Source organism: Eumetopias jubatus, unplaced genomic scaffold (genome assembly GCF_037043125.1).
Source record: "Eumetopias jubatus isolate StellerSeaLion01/CBP00866 unplaced genomic scaffold, mEumJub1_p1.0 scaffold_6, whole genome shotgun sequence".
NCBI lineage: Eukaryota > Metazoa > Chordata > Mammalia > Carnivora > Otariidae > Eumetopias > Eumetopias jubatus.
The window spans coordinates 107,400,781-107,416,851 of NW_028274812.1; the positions used below are offsets into that span (position 1 = coordinate 107,400,781).

The following is a 16,071-nucleotide window of genomic DNA, read 5'->3' on the forward strand; positions in this document are numbered from 1 at the left end:
CATGCATGGCCTGAGCCTGGCCCCCACATGCTGGGGGAGGTAATCACCATGAAGACCCTGTGCCCCCCTCCCCCCACCCCCGTGATCCTCAGCTGAGCCTCTTCCCTCACCCTACCTGCTGGCAGCGCTTTATGCGGATCTGGATGATGGGCCAGAAGCGGTTCAGGTTCTCCAGGAGGATCACCCGGCTGGCGGAGGGCATCACATTCACCTGACGGGGTAGGGGAGAAGGAGAGAGGACTGTCACCTCCGGCAGTGGGGTTGGAGGGACTATTGTCAGCAACTGACTCTTGTTTTTGTTTTTGTTTTTTTTTAAAGATTTTATTTATTTATTTGAGAGAGAGAGAATGAGAGAAAGAGAGCACGAGAGGGAAGAGGGTCAGAGGGAGAAGCAGACTCCCCGCCGAGCAGGGAGCCCGATGTGGGACTCGATCCTGGGACTCCAGGATCATGACCTGAGCCGAAGGCAGTCGCTTAACCAACTGAGCCACCCAGGCGCCCAGCAACTGACTCTTGTGATGGTGTGTGCGTTTCACTTCTGCACTGAGCCCACAGACCCGTGCAAATCTGCATGCCAATCTCTGCTCTCACTGCTTCGGAGGCAAAGCCTGCCTGGGGGAAGGAAAGTGGGAATCCTCCAGGGACTGACTCTTTTGAAGGAGGTCCTGGGACAGAAGGATGGGGAGTAAGGTCAAGGCGGGGGGCACCAGGGTCCCCACCGTGTTGAGCTCAGTGCTGATGCAGCTGGCGCTGTCGCCCCCAAACACCACCACCCTGGCCGGCATGTAGCTCGAGTCCTCACTGGCCACGAGCAAAGTCAGCTGCCTGGGAGAGGAGAAAGCAATCAGTTAGAACTGGGGCCCTGGTCTTTGTTCAAAATGACTTCAACCCACCACTTCCTCCTCAGCCTGCTGTCCGTCTGCCACCTTAAGTGTCAGTCTTCCCCCGGGCCTCTGCTTTCCTCTTATCTTCCCCCAGAGTGACTTTATTTAAAACCATAGTTTCAATCAAAAACTCATACCCTAATGACTCCAAATCCACATCTCTACCCTAGACAGCTCCTCTCAGCTTTCATGCTGTGTACCAAATAGACATTTCCATGTCACACCCCACAGGCACCTCAAAGTCAACATGCCCAAGTGGAAGCATCATCCATCCACAGAAGCCTGCTCCTCTTCCTACATTCCTCCTGGGAAGAAAACTGCCATCTCCCTAGAGTGCTCCGTCACCGTGACTTCTCCTGCTCATGGCTTCCCTTATGTCATGCCTGAAGATTCTGGCCCTTGAGATGTGTCAGTTCGCCACCCCTTCACTATTCCCTCTGCCTAACTGAGCGCATTCGTTTCTCAATGAGACCACCGCATAAACCTTCCAACTCTCTGGCCTCCAACCCAAACTCCCATAATTGCCAGGATGACTTTCTTTCTTTTCTTTTCTTTCTTTTCTTTTCTTTTTTTCCTTTTCTCTTCCTTCCTTCCTTCTATCTTTCTTTCTTTCTCCTTCCTTCCTTCCTTTCTTTCTTTTTTCTCTCTCCCTCCTACCCTCTCTCTTTCTTTTTCTCTTTTCTTTCTTTTTCTTTCTTTCTTTCTTTTTAAGATTTTATTTATTTATGTGACAGAGAGAGAGAGCACAAGCAGGGGGAGAGGCAGAGGGAGAAGCAGACTCCCCACTGAGGAGGGAGCCCAACGCGGGGCTCGATCCCAGGATCCTGGGATCGTGACCTGAGCCAAAGGCAGATGCTTAACCAACTGAGCCACCCAGGCACCCCAAGGGTGACTTTTCTAAACAATAATAAAAAAATCTAGTTTTGCCTCTTCTCTTCTTAAAAATCCTTCAGTGGCTCCCCCAGTTTCAGAATAAAGCTCAAACTTCTTAGTTCACAAAACTCTCTGTGGTCTGGCTCTGCCTAGTTTTCTGGCTTTGTCTCCTGCCATTTCACAACACACACCCTACATTCCAGCCAAACACAGTCACTTAAACTTCCCTCAAACACGTCGTTGTGTTTCTTATTTCCATTTTGCACATATGCTGTCCCTCTGCCTGGACTAGCGACTGCCCTCTCTTTATGTAGCTAATTTCAAAGCTCAGCTCATTTAACCCCTCCTTCTGGAAGCCTTCTCTAGCCTCTCACTTGGCCTCAGTGTCCATGCCACCTCTTCTTACTCTTCCTGATTTTCCAGGCTGGCTCCCCAACAAGACCACAGGTTCCCCGAAGACGGTACCGTATCTTACTGTCCTTATAGCCCCAGACCCTGGCCCAGGGCCTGGCACAGAGTATACATTAAACAAACACCCATGGGAAGAGTGAATGAGAAAGTTCTCAATCTCCCTCAACACCATGCACAGGGCAGTGACACCTGTGGGAGGAGCATGTCACCAGGCTCAGGGAACGAGGATGTCTACACTGCACAAGGAATGCGGATCAATGTGTCTATCTGTTCACTGCACAAAATGGGTTTGAGTGGGTCCCTCATGCATCGGGTTTACAGAAGTTGCGTATGTGGGCGCTTGGAGAATGTGTACTGGGGGTGTGTCAAAATAGCCGCGCACGCGCATGTACATGCGCATGTGGGCATGTTCCCACCTGACAAGAACACCACGGTGCATGTGCAAGGTGATGTAGTGGGAGCCGGTGCTGCCGTTGGACTCCCAGTAGGTCTTGGGGTTGCGGTCCGTCAGCTTGCTGGCCCGGTGCGGGTTGGAGGACACCTCCACCTTCTCCCAGCACTTGTCCTCCTTCACTTCCACACTGGAGCCTGGGGGCGGGGAGGGGGGGGGCGGCCGTCAGAGCCCGGTAGGTGAGAGAGAAGAAAGGCAAGGGACAGGGAGAACAAATACTGGGGTGCGAGCCGGGAGGAAGCAGATGGGGGCACAAACCCTGGCAGAGATGCCTGAGGAACACGTCAAAGAAGGGGATGTTGATGGGCTGGTGGGTCCGTCTGTGGTCTTCGATCTGGCCCAGCACCATCTGCAGTTGGAACATCAGAGAGAAGCGGCACAGGGAGGAAGGCAGAATATGAAGAACATAGAGAAACATGTATGGAGAACAAGCCAAGGGCAGCAAAACACTCAAACCCTTTCTTCACACATTTTGGCAGAACAGGACCACGTGGGGTAACGGTTGGGAAACAAGTGCCCCAGATTTGCTATCACTTGTGCCAAACCGGGACCCACACTGAATCCCCTTCCCCTGCTACTGGCTTTTGTTCTCCCTCAGCTCTGGCTCCCCGAGTCTCTTCACCTGAATGCAGCCAGCCAGGATGCTGGAGGTGAGGTTACTGTAGAGCTGGGCATGTTTCTCACACTCTGTCACCAGGTCCCGAAGCTCAGAGGCCAGCAGCAGCTGAGCCGAGTGCTTGTCCAGGACTTTGGAGAGGGCGTCTTTGGCTCCCAGGCAGCAGAGAACTACAGCATAGTCCTTATGCATTGAGGCCAGCCGATGCAGAAAGCAGAGCAGCTCCTGAACAATCTGAGCCCAGAGCCAGAGAGATTAACGTATGGGACACAAAGGGCGGGCCCCAGAAGGGACGAGGGGTGGGTTTAGAAAAGCAAATGTGGTGGATGAGATTTTGGAGAAGCTGGAAAGTGCAGGGAAAGGAGAGTACCAAAGAAGGTTGGGACAGAGCAGTAGGGTGCTGGGACTCCCAAGCCGGCAGAGCCTGGGCACAGCTTCGGATGCTTCTTCCTGCCAGGGCGAAGCTCTCTCAACAGCCCACCTTGGGGCCTGAGCCTTGGTCCACAACGCACAAATCCGGAAGGGTGGAGAGTCAGGAATGTTTGGCCTGGTGAGTGTGGGCTTCTCCTAAACCCAGAATCTAAAATCCAGCTGCAGCCCAAAGATTTATACTTCAAAGGCCCCAGTTCTGAGGACTCTCAGATGACATTCCTTCCTCTCCACCCCTCTCATTGTTCAGACCCACCCAGAAAGGCCACTTTGCCCTGCAGAGCCTCACAAGGTAGCTGGTGCCCTACATGCGGCCTTTCCCTCCCCCACGCTCACACCAGGGTTCTGGTACCTCAGAGTCACTGCTAGGGCCACTGAGACAGTTGAGGCAGGGCTCCAAGACCTCGTGCCAGGGGAGGGCCATCGCCTCAGGGTGATCCAGCAGCCGGGTCATGATCCTGGTGAGGGGATGGAAATAAGCGAAGTCCCTGCAGTCTGTGGGCCCCCACTCACCTCTGATACACGGGTGCCCCAACAGGCCCCTCACCTCAGTGCGGTCAGCAGCAGAGTTTTGTTGGGCCCCGGGGCATCCAGAGTCCTCAGCAACAGGAGGAAGGGCTGGGTCTCCTGCTGGAGGCGCTTGAGGAGGGGCCTCACAGCACCCCCTGGGCCGCCCTCACGGCACAGCACCCGCTCCAAGCCCAGAAGGAGCTCTGCAGATGGGCCCCCCACCAGGGATCGGATCAGGCGCTCAGGGGACCCATCCTGGCCCTGGGCACCAGGGGTTTCCAGTGCTGCTGCCCGGACACATGGGAGGAAAAAAACAAGTATGAAGAGGAGTCATGCAAGTTGGTCAAACCAAGAATTGAGCAGGTCCAGAAAATCACCCCCAAATTCTCCTCCTGTTTGGAGGATGTCTGTAGTTTGTATCAAACTGTGGGGGATTTTCTTCTCTGGCCCCAAATATATAGCTAGCTGCATCTGGAAAAAAGTTTAGTACGGCAAACACTGTCATGTTCAACACGGACGTTTTTAATCTCATATAGTCATACAATCACCTGTTCTTATCAAATGGTAGCTATGCTGTTACATCAGCCAATAAATATACGCTTTTATAATTACATCCCCCTACTACCTAGCATGGCGGCTTTAAAGATTTGATTTGTAAGTAAGCTCTACACCTAACGTGGGGCTGGAGCTTACAACCCCAAGATCAAGAGTCGCACGCTCTACTGTCTGCACCAGCCAGGCGCCCCGCATGCTGGCTCTAGATATATAATTTTCCTTAGCTCTTCTAGAGTCTCCTCCTTTTGATCAGGAAGTTCTATTTAACTTAAACGCCAAAACCCTTACTCATTTCCTGAAGGTTCATCGTGTCTTTCCAGGAAGGTGCTAGTATGTAAACAGGCCAGCACTGCCTGGTTCCTCAGAAGAACCACCCCTTCCACAACGGTACCTGTGTGCTCAGGACTGCCCGGTGGCTCTGAGTAGCGATTGAGGAGCATCATGAGGATGGTGTGTGTGGTAGGCATGGGCTCTGTCCCCGGTGCTATCCCGGAGTGCCTGAACAAGGTGTCCCTCAGCTCTCGGGTTATAATCTGGTCCCCCAGAGTGTGGTGGTTGCACAGAAGCAGGTTGAGCAGGAGCAGACCATTTCTCACTGCAGAGGAGCACCTGGGAGGAGGGAGGTATCCCGGGAAGAAATGGAAAGGGAGTGAACGCAATGGAAGCAGAAAGGAAGTACAGAGGGGAGGGGGACTGCGGCTGGGGACGGAGGCAAGGGCTCCAGGGTTCCCTCTGAGGCCAGGACATTCAGCTCCCTGACCTCAGGTCACTCCTCCCAACCCCAGGAAGGAAGGTCAGGGTGCCACTGCTCTCTCTGGGGATCTCCCTCCCCCCAATCACTTGGCCCCTCTACCAACAACAGTCAGAGAGGGCCAGCGACGTTTCATCCAGAGGTAACAACATAAAGGGAATTTCTGTGAAGCCCATGAGATGTGGGTGGGGCGGCAGTGGGGCTTGGGGCTTAGCGGGAGTTTGGAGGGTGATGCCCTGACCCCTCTGTGTTCAGCATCAGGACCACGGCTGCAGGGACAGTAAGGAGAAGGCTCTCAGCGCCTGGCCGGGTAGCTGAGTCGATGCTGGCGAAGATCTCTCTGGTCATCTGGGCATCAAACAAAGGGTGGAGAGAGTCTCGGCCAGTAACAAAAGTGGGGATCTCCGAGGAGCTGGCAATGGCCAGCATCTTCAGTGCCTGCAACGGGGATGTGGAAGCAGTTAGTTGTGGGCAGGGTCCCCACGCAGAGAGAGAGGAGAGCCAAGTCCTCATTCTCGACTCCAAACTTTGGGGCAGAGCTGTTTGCAAATAGGTCAAGTAGGAGACGGAAGAGGTCGTGATGGGATATCAACCGCTACAAACAAAAAGAGAGAGAAGGAAAGAAAGCAGAGGAAAAAATGATGCTCAATAGTAAAATCAGCCCGCCCCTTCACTTGCCAGCACCGAGGCCGAGTGGCATGGCCACCCCCTCCCGCAGCTTCCTCTGGGTGGGGGGAATCTGTCACAGCATCTAGTTGTCTTCATAGGCTTTCCTTGACATTGTCTTCCATTTCCCTGGACCATCCCTCCCCTTGCAAAACCTCCCTTCTCTCGAGTCCCAAGACTCCATAGCCTCCTGGCTGGCCTGCCTCTCTGGAGTTCCTCTGCTTAATCCTTCAACATAGAAGTTCCCGTCCCCTTCTTACTCTGCACTCTCTCCCTGGGCAACCTCATCTGCTCCCACAGCTTCAATTACCACCAATAGGCCGACACCCCCAAACCTATGTCTCTTGGCCTCCAGAGCCAGTAGTCAACTCTCCTCAACAAGACTACCTGGGTTATCTCATAGGAAGAGCGGTTGGAATTATAGGAAAAAATACTTGGAATCGGTGAACTTGCTCGCTGGTACTAGAAAGAAAAGTCAATTAAGATGACTGCCATACCATTAGAGTGGAGGCTACCGTCCCTGGAGAAAGGGTTGACACTTGAGAAGAAACCCGCCAGGGACGGAGATTAGAACCAATTCTCAGGACACTGTCCCTTATAAGGCCTGAACCCTCCATGCATAGGCTAATAAGCCTCATAATGAGGCTTTCTCCCTTTCGTTACCCGCCCCCCCCAATTAGCTGAATTCCATAAACCTGAAGTTATAAACAAGATGATGCAATTCTGCTACGGGGCAAGAGTTTGAATTTAGGGGCAAATGTTGTATTTTGGCCATGCAATCTGAAAGGGTTAAGGCATTCTTTGAGCAAACACGGCCTAGACATGAATGCCCGGCTGCTCTTCAGAGGAGCAGCACCTAGCTGGCCCCTTACAGGAAACAGCCTCCTGGCCTCGCCCTGGAACAGCCAGCTCTAAGGGGACCTGTGTTCCTGTCTGTGTTGTTGCCATTACACTGTTGGAATCCAGTCTCAGAACTGATCTGGATGAGGCCTACCCGTCCCCTCAGGGACCCCAGGCTATACAGAGCACACCCTGCCCACACCTCCTACCAGCCAGCACTGTGTCTGGGGTAGTCAGGAAGTCCCTGAACGGGGCCACCTTTCCCCATCCTGTAGGCCCCGGGTGGCAAGGCTCCCACATCTAGCCAGGGGGTATTTTCTACATAAGGGTACCACTCGGATCAAAGGGTAAAAAATTACTTTGTCACATGAAGAAAGTTAGTCTCTAACCAAACACTTAACTGTAACTCAAAAGACACAGGAAATGCAACAAACCCAAAAACTCAACTCTGGATCTTCTCCCCCTACTTCTTCCTCCTCCCACATTCCCCTACTGAGTAAATGGCCTCCACACTCCCTCTGCTGCTCGGTTTTAAACCTGGGAGTCATTCTTAAAAACACCCTTCTCCCTTTCTCTAAACACTCACTCAATCTCCAAGACTGTCCAGCTGGAACCTTCAACCCCCGTACGTCTTTCTGTCCCAAGGTCTCTTCCCTGGTCTAAATCTCCTCCTCAGATCAGCACCTCCTCAAGATCAGCAGCCCCCAGCCTGCCCCTCTTGCCCATCGTTCTCTCCCGCCAGGCCCAGTCCACTCACCGCCAGCCCCGCCTGCTGCACCAGGACTGAAGTCTTATATTCTTGCATGCAAACCAGCACAGCGTAGATGCCACCCTCCCTGGCAAAGAGTGGGCGCCACTCATGCTTCGTCATGAGTAGGTAGAGGAGGCGCAGGGCCAGCACCACCACCATCTTCTCTCCCACCTGGTTGGTCAGCAGCTCCACCAGCGTCTTCACTAGCTTCTCTCTTAGAGAGAAGAGACATTGGAGTTCCCCATCCCAAAAGTCACACCTGACTCCCTGCCCAACCCTCTCCACCAAGACCCATCCCCCCCACCCCTCTCCAACCTGCTCTTCTCCTCAGCCCCTCTCCTCTGCAGGCTGACCGCCTCTGGCCCCTCGCCACGTGAAGGAGGCCATAGGGCAAAATGGTTACAAACTCTGGCTCACCTTTGCACATAAATCTAAAAATTCAATGTAATTCTAATCACAATGCCTAAAAGGTTCTTCACGAAACACGGGACACTAGACTCAGGCACAGGATGAGAAAATACGTAAGAACAGTCAAGAAATGTTTAGAAAGAGAGTGGTAGACTTGTGTGCTAGTTATCAAAATATAAACTCGTGAAAATTAAAACTCTAAGAAATGACACAGGGCAGATATGGATCGCTAGATAAGGGTGGCATCCCAGCCAGTGAGAACAGCAAAGGCCATGCAACCCATGAGGTAGAAACACCTGAAACAGTTATAGCTGGGACTCTGCCTCCTTCCATCAGCATAAGGACACTGCAAACAGATTTTAAAATGTTTAGAAAATAAAGGGAAATATTTTTTATAATCCTAGAATAGGACAGACCTACTCAAAACCTAGAAGCCATTAAAAAGTTTAAAAACAATCTAACCTAAAATTCTAAAACTTTAGCACAACGAAAGACGCTGTCTACAAAGTTAAGAGAGAAGCAATGTGAGGGAGAGAGAGTCCTACAGAAATGCTGATCTGAAGGGAAAGAAGAAGTGCTCCAGAGTCCCTAGATCACAATGAGCACCGTAAGAAGGAAAAAACTGGAATTATCTTTCTCCACAGTGAGAGAGATGCATCTTGAGGAGGTGGCCTGGGAAAGTTCTGTCTTTATTTGTCTTTTCTCATGAGCTTTATGATGACAACAACATGAATCAAATGTGCTTCAGATATAAATCCCTTTCTGTAGCCACAATTTATTATAAACAAGTTAATACCACATAAGTCATATATATGAATGGATATAGAAATATAAGTAAGGACGTTTACCAAATGTTAACAGTGACTCTCTCTGCAAAGGGCTTTCAGATTATTTTTATCTTCATAATTTTCTAATTTTTTTATAGGAGGCATATATTATTTTGTATTCAGGAAAGAGTTAATATGGTTTTAAAAAAAAAACAGCAAGATATACGAAACATAAGTAACAGATTAATATCCAGATTGCCTACGAATCAGTAAGAAAAAAAACAAAGACCCAGTAAGAAAATGGCCAAAGAATAAGAACAGATTACTTATACAAGAAGAAACACAACAAATACATGCAAATATGCTTAACTTACCAGCACTAAGAAATTAAAACAAAGATACCAATCGTTTAAAATTCTGCCAATCTGATAGAGTAAAAAAAAAAAAAAATTATAATATCCAGTGTTGGCAGACGTGAGGAAAACAGATCCAGTAGAACACTGTACTTGAACTTGGAGATAATCCTATTGCAAAGTCCTACGCAGCAGTGAGAGTAATGAAGCATCTCTATGTGGATGGACATGGAGAGCCCTCTCAGACATACTGAGTGTGGGGGGAAAGTTGTAGAAACATGTAGCGTGATTACACAGATTTAAACACAAACTCAGAAAATGTTCAATTTTCAAACACACTGACAAACGTAAATCTGTGGAAGGTCTGAAGAATCCACAGCAGACTGACAACAGTTGGAAAAAGGGACTCTGTCTTTTCCTTCTATGCTCTTTTACATTCTTCAGATCTTTTAAAATGAAAATGTATTTGTGTATTAAAAAAACCCGAGAGTTAAATTTTCTATACTTCCATTTCCTCACCCATACAATGGCATAAGCGCGTAGCATCAACTCTTCCTCAGGAAAGAAAACAGAGGGGGATTTAATGAGAGAACACATGTAAAACTTTAAGCACAGAGCCTGGCACAGAATAAGACCTCCAAGGATGTTATAATATTCTGTTATAATATGGCATCTTTCTGCTCAGCTACTCCTCAGGCCGACCCTTCTTTCACCCTCAGCCTTTCAAATTCCTGATATAGCTCCTTCCCACCCTACATCCTCCCACTATGGCAGCTTAAACACCCCCCCCCCACCATTCTAACTAACCTCAGGGATCTGTCGGGACGGACCAGAGGGTGGTCCCGCTCAGTGACCTCCTCCACAGCCTGAGAAAGGGCATAGAGCCCTGAAAGCTGCAGGTTTGTGTCCAAGCTGGATATCTGCACAGTGGCCACGACCTCTGCCACATGCTGATCCAGGGAGCTGCGCGGACCAGGACCCCGCAAGCCTCTAGCCATTTCTGAAATTGGTGAGGGAAAGGTAGTGGCTTAAAAAAAGTTGGAAGTCTTTAAAGGTCAAGCCCAGCTATTCTAATGATATTCTAATACATTATTCATTCCTGTAGCTTTGCATTCAAAGCTTTTCCAATTCTGTGTGAGAGATTTAATAGCCAAACACTGAAGATGAAGATATTCTGGAAAGCAGAGCCTCCTTTTCCAGGTATATGAAGGGAGCAGTGATTGGTTAGAGATATACTCAAGGTCAAAGGAAGGAAAATGGATGCATGCTTCCAGAGCATTTTCCCATGCAACAGCAACCTTAGTCCACAGCTCTCCTCTACCCTATTTCTTGGAGGCCAGGACTTGCTCCAACTTCTTTGCCCTCCTCCCCCAGCACCTGACTCACCACTGGCTGCCTCCTTCATCTCAGGGGGCAGAGCAATCCCCTCCATCACCAGAAGCTGGTTAAACAGCTGTGAATCACTCTGTGCCACAGGGGGCTCAGTTTTTCCCTTGGCAGGTTCTGAATCTGTCTTTGGGGGCTCAGCTTTTGCTTTGGGCGACTCAGTCTTTTCTTCTGAGAAGTTGGCCTCTGACTTGGACTCCTCTTCTGGATCTGGGGTACAGGAGTGACTTCGTAAAGAGGACGAGATGCTTAGTTCATCGGGTAGCATCCCATACTTGGTGTAGATTTGGGAGTTGAGCAGGTCACTGAGGGTGCTGCCCTCAAACCGACTGCTGAGCACCTGCAGCAGACCCTCAGCGATCTCCACAGGTACGGAGAGGTCACCCAGGGCCTTGTCACCCAGGGTCTGTCAACAGAAGAGGGTACGCATTTCAGGGACAAGCAGATGCGAAGGTCTTGGGGACACAAATAGAGAAGGTGGCCGCCTCCCACCATGCCTTGCATACCAGACCTCACAGCACTTGTCTCCTTCCCCAGCAGGCCCCCCTCATACTCTCTAATCACCAGCTCCAGCCTCCCCCTAAGCACCCCCTTATCTAGAACTCCCTTAGAGAACCCCACCTCCAAACCCACTCCAAACCCAAGTATCTCAGGCCTATGATACCTCATCCAGGTTCTCCCGAAGATTCTGGAAAATTGGCTGCTGCTCACATATATCCAGCTTCTTGATGAAGAAGAGCAGCTCCCACCACTCGGCCTGGGTCAGGTATCCCAACTGCTCATTCTTCTGGGGCTCGGGCTGGAGGTATGGCAAAGAGTAGAGCCCATCCACAGGTTTCCAGTCCCAGGAGGGAAGCACTAAGGATACAGGAACAGGGGTGCCATCATCCAATGGGAAAAGAGGACATTTCTGAATCTCTGGGGCAGCTCCTGCTCAGGAGTGGCTGCATCCCAGTCATGCTCCTCTGTTCAGAGACATGCTGTCCATTGCCCTCCAAGGCTCACCTGTGCCCAGCAGAGGAGCCCCTGCCCCCTTTTCCACAGCTCCTGAAGCCGCATCCTCAGCAGCTTCCTCAGGGCCCAGGATCTCCAGCATGTGCCAGTGCACCCAGTAGGTGCGGCCCGTCGACTGCCAGAAGACCTGTATGGAGGGAGGAAGAAACAGGCAAAGAACAGGCTTCTGAGCCCTGGGTGGTGCAGGCTCAAGAGGACAAGGCTGGGCCCAGAGCCGGGGCACACGGTCCTCAGATGCACAGCTGGCTAGGCTCGGAAAAGCCTCCATATAGCAAAAGGCTCCCTTCCCCTATGGGGTGGGCCCTGCCACTCACCTCCTCCTAACCCTCATGGCCTCTGCTCTGACACTCCCTCCTAACCAACTCCACGGGTGCAGGTGCAGGGAGTGTCTCCATGCAACAGCTCTGCTTCCTGGGTGTGGGTCTCTGCTTGACCTCACAGCCCACCCCATTTTCTCAGCCCTCGAAATTTTCCCAAGCCCTTCTCACCTGCTGACCCCCTTTAACCACTGCAATCCCCACGGGGTTTTTCTCCCGGGGTGGCCTGCCAGAGCCCCCTGCACAGCAGCCCCAGTTATGCTCCCCCAGCTAGATCCCCACCAGCGTCCCCCACGCGCCCTCGCTCACCTGCACGGGGGGCACGCCGTTGTTGCTCTGACGGAACTCGCCCTCGTCCCCAGCGCTGACCTCCTCGTAGTCCTCCAGCATGCGCACTCGCATCCCGGCCTGCAGCGTCTCTCGCACGTACTCACCATAGCCACAGCGGCTTGAGAATTCAGAGCGTTGGCGGAAGGCCCGCTCTTGCCTTCTGGGGGCGGCAACCATGGTGGGGAGCAAAAGGCTAGGGCCTGAAACGCAGGGCTGAAAGATGGAGCGGGCAGGCCGCGGTGGCAACGTGCTCTGTTCACTGAGGTTCCGGGCCCAGCCCATGCTCCGCACCAGCTCGGAGATGAGGTTGCCCACAGCCATACTGAACTCCAGTTCCCGCTGCCCCCGGCTTTTCTCCCGGCCGAATTCCCTTGAGGACAGGGAGCCTCGGTCTCCAGCCCCTGGCTCTGGGCTGTTATTCAGCTGATCCAGCAGAGAGGTGACACATAGGTAGCGTTTCACCAGGGAGAAGAGCAGCTTTCCTGGGATCTGTAGGACACAGTCTGTGGTGTAGGTTCATCTTCTCCCAGCTTCAGCCCCTCGCCTTTCCCCATAATATCATCCTCTACAGAGAAACATGAACGCCTAGCCCCACACTCTGAGAAGGCCTCAAACTGTGATTTATAGAACACACAAGCAGTGTCTTAAAAGAGAGATTCCTGGGTTCTAATCTCAGAAATTCTGAGTGGGGGAGCAAGCGTGACCCTTCATTTTAGCAAGCTCCCCAAGTGGCTCTGGTGCTGATGCATAATCCTGAACCATGCTTTCAGGAGTGATGCCCTTGGCCTTGTACACGGCATTTCCCCCATAGCTGCCAGAGTACCTGAGGCAGATGAATGCCCTCAAAGGCCATGCAGTGTTCCTCAGAGGAGGTGGTCTCTGCAAACAGCTCCAGCAAAGTATAGCGGCTGTCAAAATCCATGTGCTGCTCGATGCCATCTTGTTGGCTCAGTGACAGAAGGACGTGAGCCCGACTCCCTGTAATCCACACCCAATCTGTACCTTCTCCTCAATCCCCAAGACTTTCCCCTGCCTCTCCTAGACTATCTATCCCCTACCCTAGAGGTTTTCAAACCTCTTTGTGACTGAGGTTCATGGTAATGTATAGATTTTACATGGTAACCCGACACAAACATACCCAAGTACAACTGAAACATACATTTAATGCTACAAAACTTACCTTATGCTACCTGCTAGTTATTTTACATTAAAAAAAATGTTGGTTGTAACCCACCAAACTGATTTCACAATCAACGAATAAATCTCAACCTGCCGTTTAAAAATATAAACCTATCCTATTCTCTTCTCTGCCACTGCACTGAGAATGGACAGATGAACTGGGTACTATTATTTTATTCTATTTATATAACTGTCATAGTTTATTAATCTATACTTTTTTTTTTTTGGCAATAAATTGGTATTCACCAAATGCTAGGTCTTCTTCCAGAGCTGGGAAATCCCTCCTCTTTCTGTTCTTACTCCTTGTGGCCCCATTCTCTCCAGTGCTTTCCTTCTTCCCCTGGCTGTCTCTTACCAGCATCGTGGGCTGCGAGAGCCTGTAGCATCTTGCCCGCACTCCGACGGATCTGAGGCTCAGGGTTGCATAACATGTGCATGAGCAGGTCCAGGGCTCCCGTCTCCCTGAAGACCCCAGTGAGGGGCCCGATGCTGGCATAGGCACTGAGCACATGGATGGTGTGGAGCACAGCAGCTGTGAGGCTCGAGGTCCCACCTTCTGCCAGCTGCCTGGCAGCCCTGCGCACCAGCGCCCGCACATCAGCCTCCATCTCTCCCATTGCTGTGTCATCCAGACCTCCTGGATCTCGGGGAAAGCTTCCTGAGCCCCCAGCTGGTTCATGCTGAGGTCTCTTAGATAGTGCCCGCTCACCTAACAGCATGGGGCAGTTGGCGTAGACTTCGGGGGCTGACAGCCACATGAGGATGTGCTCTGTCTTGCCCTCTTCCACACCCACTCTGCCCACTTCCCCACACTTCAGAACACTCCATCGGATCAGGTATTCAGGATGCCCATCATGCCCAGGCCGCTGTCGAATAAGCTCTTCAGGATATGCTTGCAGCCGGGGCCCCAAGGGCACCATGAGGTCCCCGGCGCGCCGTTCCCCCACCATCCTGACCTCCTGGGACACAGAAGGAGAAAGATAAAGGCAATGAGGGCAAGGGAAAAGACTACATGGAGGGGACGGAACCTTGAGACACAGATCAGGTGCAGGGTGACTGGTAGGCTGCATGATGGAATTTACAGACCAACGAGAAAAAGCCAAGAATGAGACAGAATACATAACTTGAATACATTTGGGGATTTAGAAGGAAGGAGAATGCAGTGGAAATGGCAAGAGGATGAAATGAAGGGGGTTAAGAAATGGAAGAGGTTATGAAAGAGGGTAAGAACAAGGAGGTCACAAAAAGAGTGACAGCTAGGTAGGACAGAAGAGCAGGATGGCCGAGGGATACAGATCAAGGCTTAGAAGGGTAACAGGGGTGAGCAGGCAGGACAGCAGCATGGGGGACAGTGGAGTCAGAAGAAATGAGGAAAGGCAGGGTGGAGGAGAGGCAGGACAGGGAGTAAAAATGATAGCGTAAAGCTGGAATGCACATATAAAGGAGTGGGCCATGGCAGAGAGAATGGAAAGGAAAGAAGGCTGGGCGGTGGGCCCCCACATCCGGATGGCTGGATGGGGAAAGTGTACCAGCGTATTGTGAGCAAGAGAGGGGCTGAGGGGGCCAGATAAAATTATAGGAAAAAAGACCAGGTTCCACCTGGCACATAAGTTGTATGTCTGGTGAGGGTCTAAGTCAGGTAGATATATAGGGAGGTGGTAATCATGCAGCTGAAGGGCAAGAGATGAGGTCAGGAGATGGTGAAGATGTTAGAGAGGCAATACAGCACAGGTGAGACTCAGGTGTGACTCTGAATTCTGGCTCTTTGACTTACTCCGAGAGTACTTTTGGATAAGTTACTTCACCACTGAGCCTCAGTTCCCTCCTCTGCAACATGGTGAGAGTACTGTAAAGTTGTAAACAACTGAGGAAGATCATGTACGCAGACCACCTAAAATAGCCGCTAGCACACAGTGAGCGCTCCCTAAACACAATCTAATATCATTATTCTTAGCTGAAGAAGGGAGGGGCAGTCCTCAGATAAATCGAGTTATTAAGCCGGAAAATGATAAATGGGAATAGGAAGACGGCTATGCTGGTGATCAGGAAAAGGTATGTGTGGTATGTAGCAATATGGGGGTAACTGGGGAGTGGTGAGAGTAGGAATGGGGAGATAAAAGATGACAGAAGAAAGGTGTGAAGAGGAGAGGAAACATGGGATGTGGACCTCGATGGGGGCAGGGGTCCGGGTAGCATGGGGAGGGGTGCAAGACCGGGAGGTAATCGGTGATGTGGCAGTGGACAACCGAGGAGCAGGGTGAAGTAAAACAACTGAGAGGCCTAAATGGTGGGGGGGGGAGAGGGGGAACTATCATGGGCCTAGAACAGGAGCAGTAAACTGAGGTGTGGAGGTGAGGTCTGGAGCTGGGGATGAGACAGCAGGTAGAAGCAGGTAGCAAGGTCAGACCCAAGCTTGCAGACCATCAGCGGTGCCGGGGGAGGCCAAAGGGCAGCGGAACGGCTTTCGGGGCGGGGTGAGGAGGGGGGGTGCGGTCCGCGGAGGCTGACAGGACCGGGCGAATCTCGGAGAAAAGACCTGGCTCCCGTCATCGGCCCCACGGAGAGTGGGTCAGGGAGCGG

The 16,071-nt window shown here is 51.5% G+C and overlaps 1 protein-coding gene across 2 annotated transcripts in view; it reads right to left on the bottom strand.

Moving 5' to 3' along the window:
- CUL9 (cullin 9) overlaps positions 1 to 16,071 on the bottom strand; it is a 37,049-nt gene that overhangs the window by 20,831 nt on the left and 147 nt on the right. The window contains exons 2-18 of one of the 2 annotated variants that reach the window (XM_028097477.2): positions 13,847 to 14,450; positions 13,136 to 13,290; positions 12,292 to 12,801; positions 11,657 to 11,792; positions 11,316 to 11,509; positions 10,652 to 11,057; positions 10,073 to 10,265; positions 7,744 to 7,951; positions 5,722 to 5,918; positions 5,121 to 5,338; positions 4,212 to 4,458; positions 4,017 to 4,122; positions 3,242 to 3,469; positions 2,878 to 2,968; positions 2,585 to 2,756; positions 720 to 825; positions 116 to 211 (exon numbers count right to left, since the gene is read on the bottom strand). In XM_028097477.2, the coding sequence (XP_027953278.1) occupies positions 116 to 211; positions 720 to 825; positions 2,585 to 2,756; positions 2,878 to 2,968; positions 3,242 to 3,469; positions 4,017 to 4,122; positions 4,212 to 4,458; positions 5,121 to 5,338; positions 5,722 to 5,918; positions 7,744 to 7,951; positions 10,073 to 10,265; positions 10,652 to 11,057; positions 11,316 to 11,509; positions 11,657 to 11,792; positions 12,292 to 12,801; positions 13,136 to 13,290; positions 13,847 to 14,441 (3,858 nt within the window). In that variant the 5' untranslated portion in view covers positions 14,442 to 14,450. Of the gene's footprint in view, positions 1 to 115; positions 212 to 719; positions 826 to 2,584; positions 2,757 to 2,877; positions 2,969 to 3,241; positions 3,470 to 4,016; positions 4,123 to 4,211; positions 4,462 to 5,120; positions 5,339 to 5,721; positions 5,919 to 7,743; positions 7,952 to 10,072; positions 10,266 to 10,651; positions 11,058 to 11,315; positions 11,510 to 11,656; positions 11,793 to 12,291; positions 12,802 to 13,135; positions 13,291 to 13,846; positions 14,628 to 16,071 lie in introns of those variants that run through there. The other variant, XM_028097476.2, reaches the window with a different exon arrangement.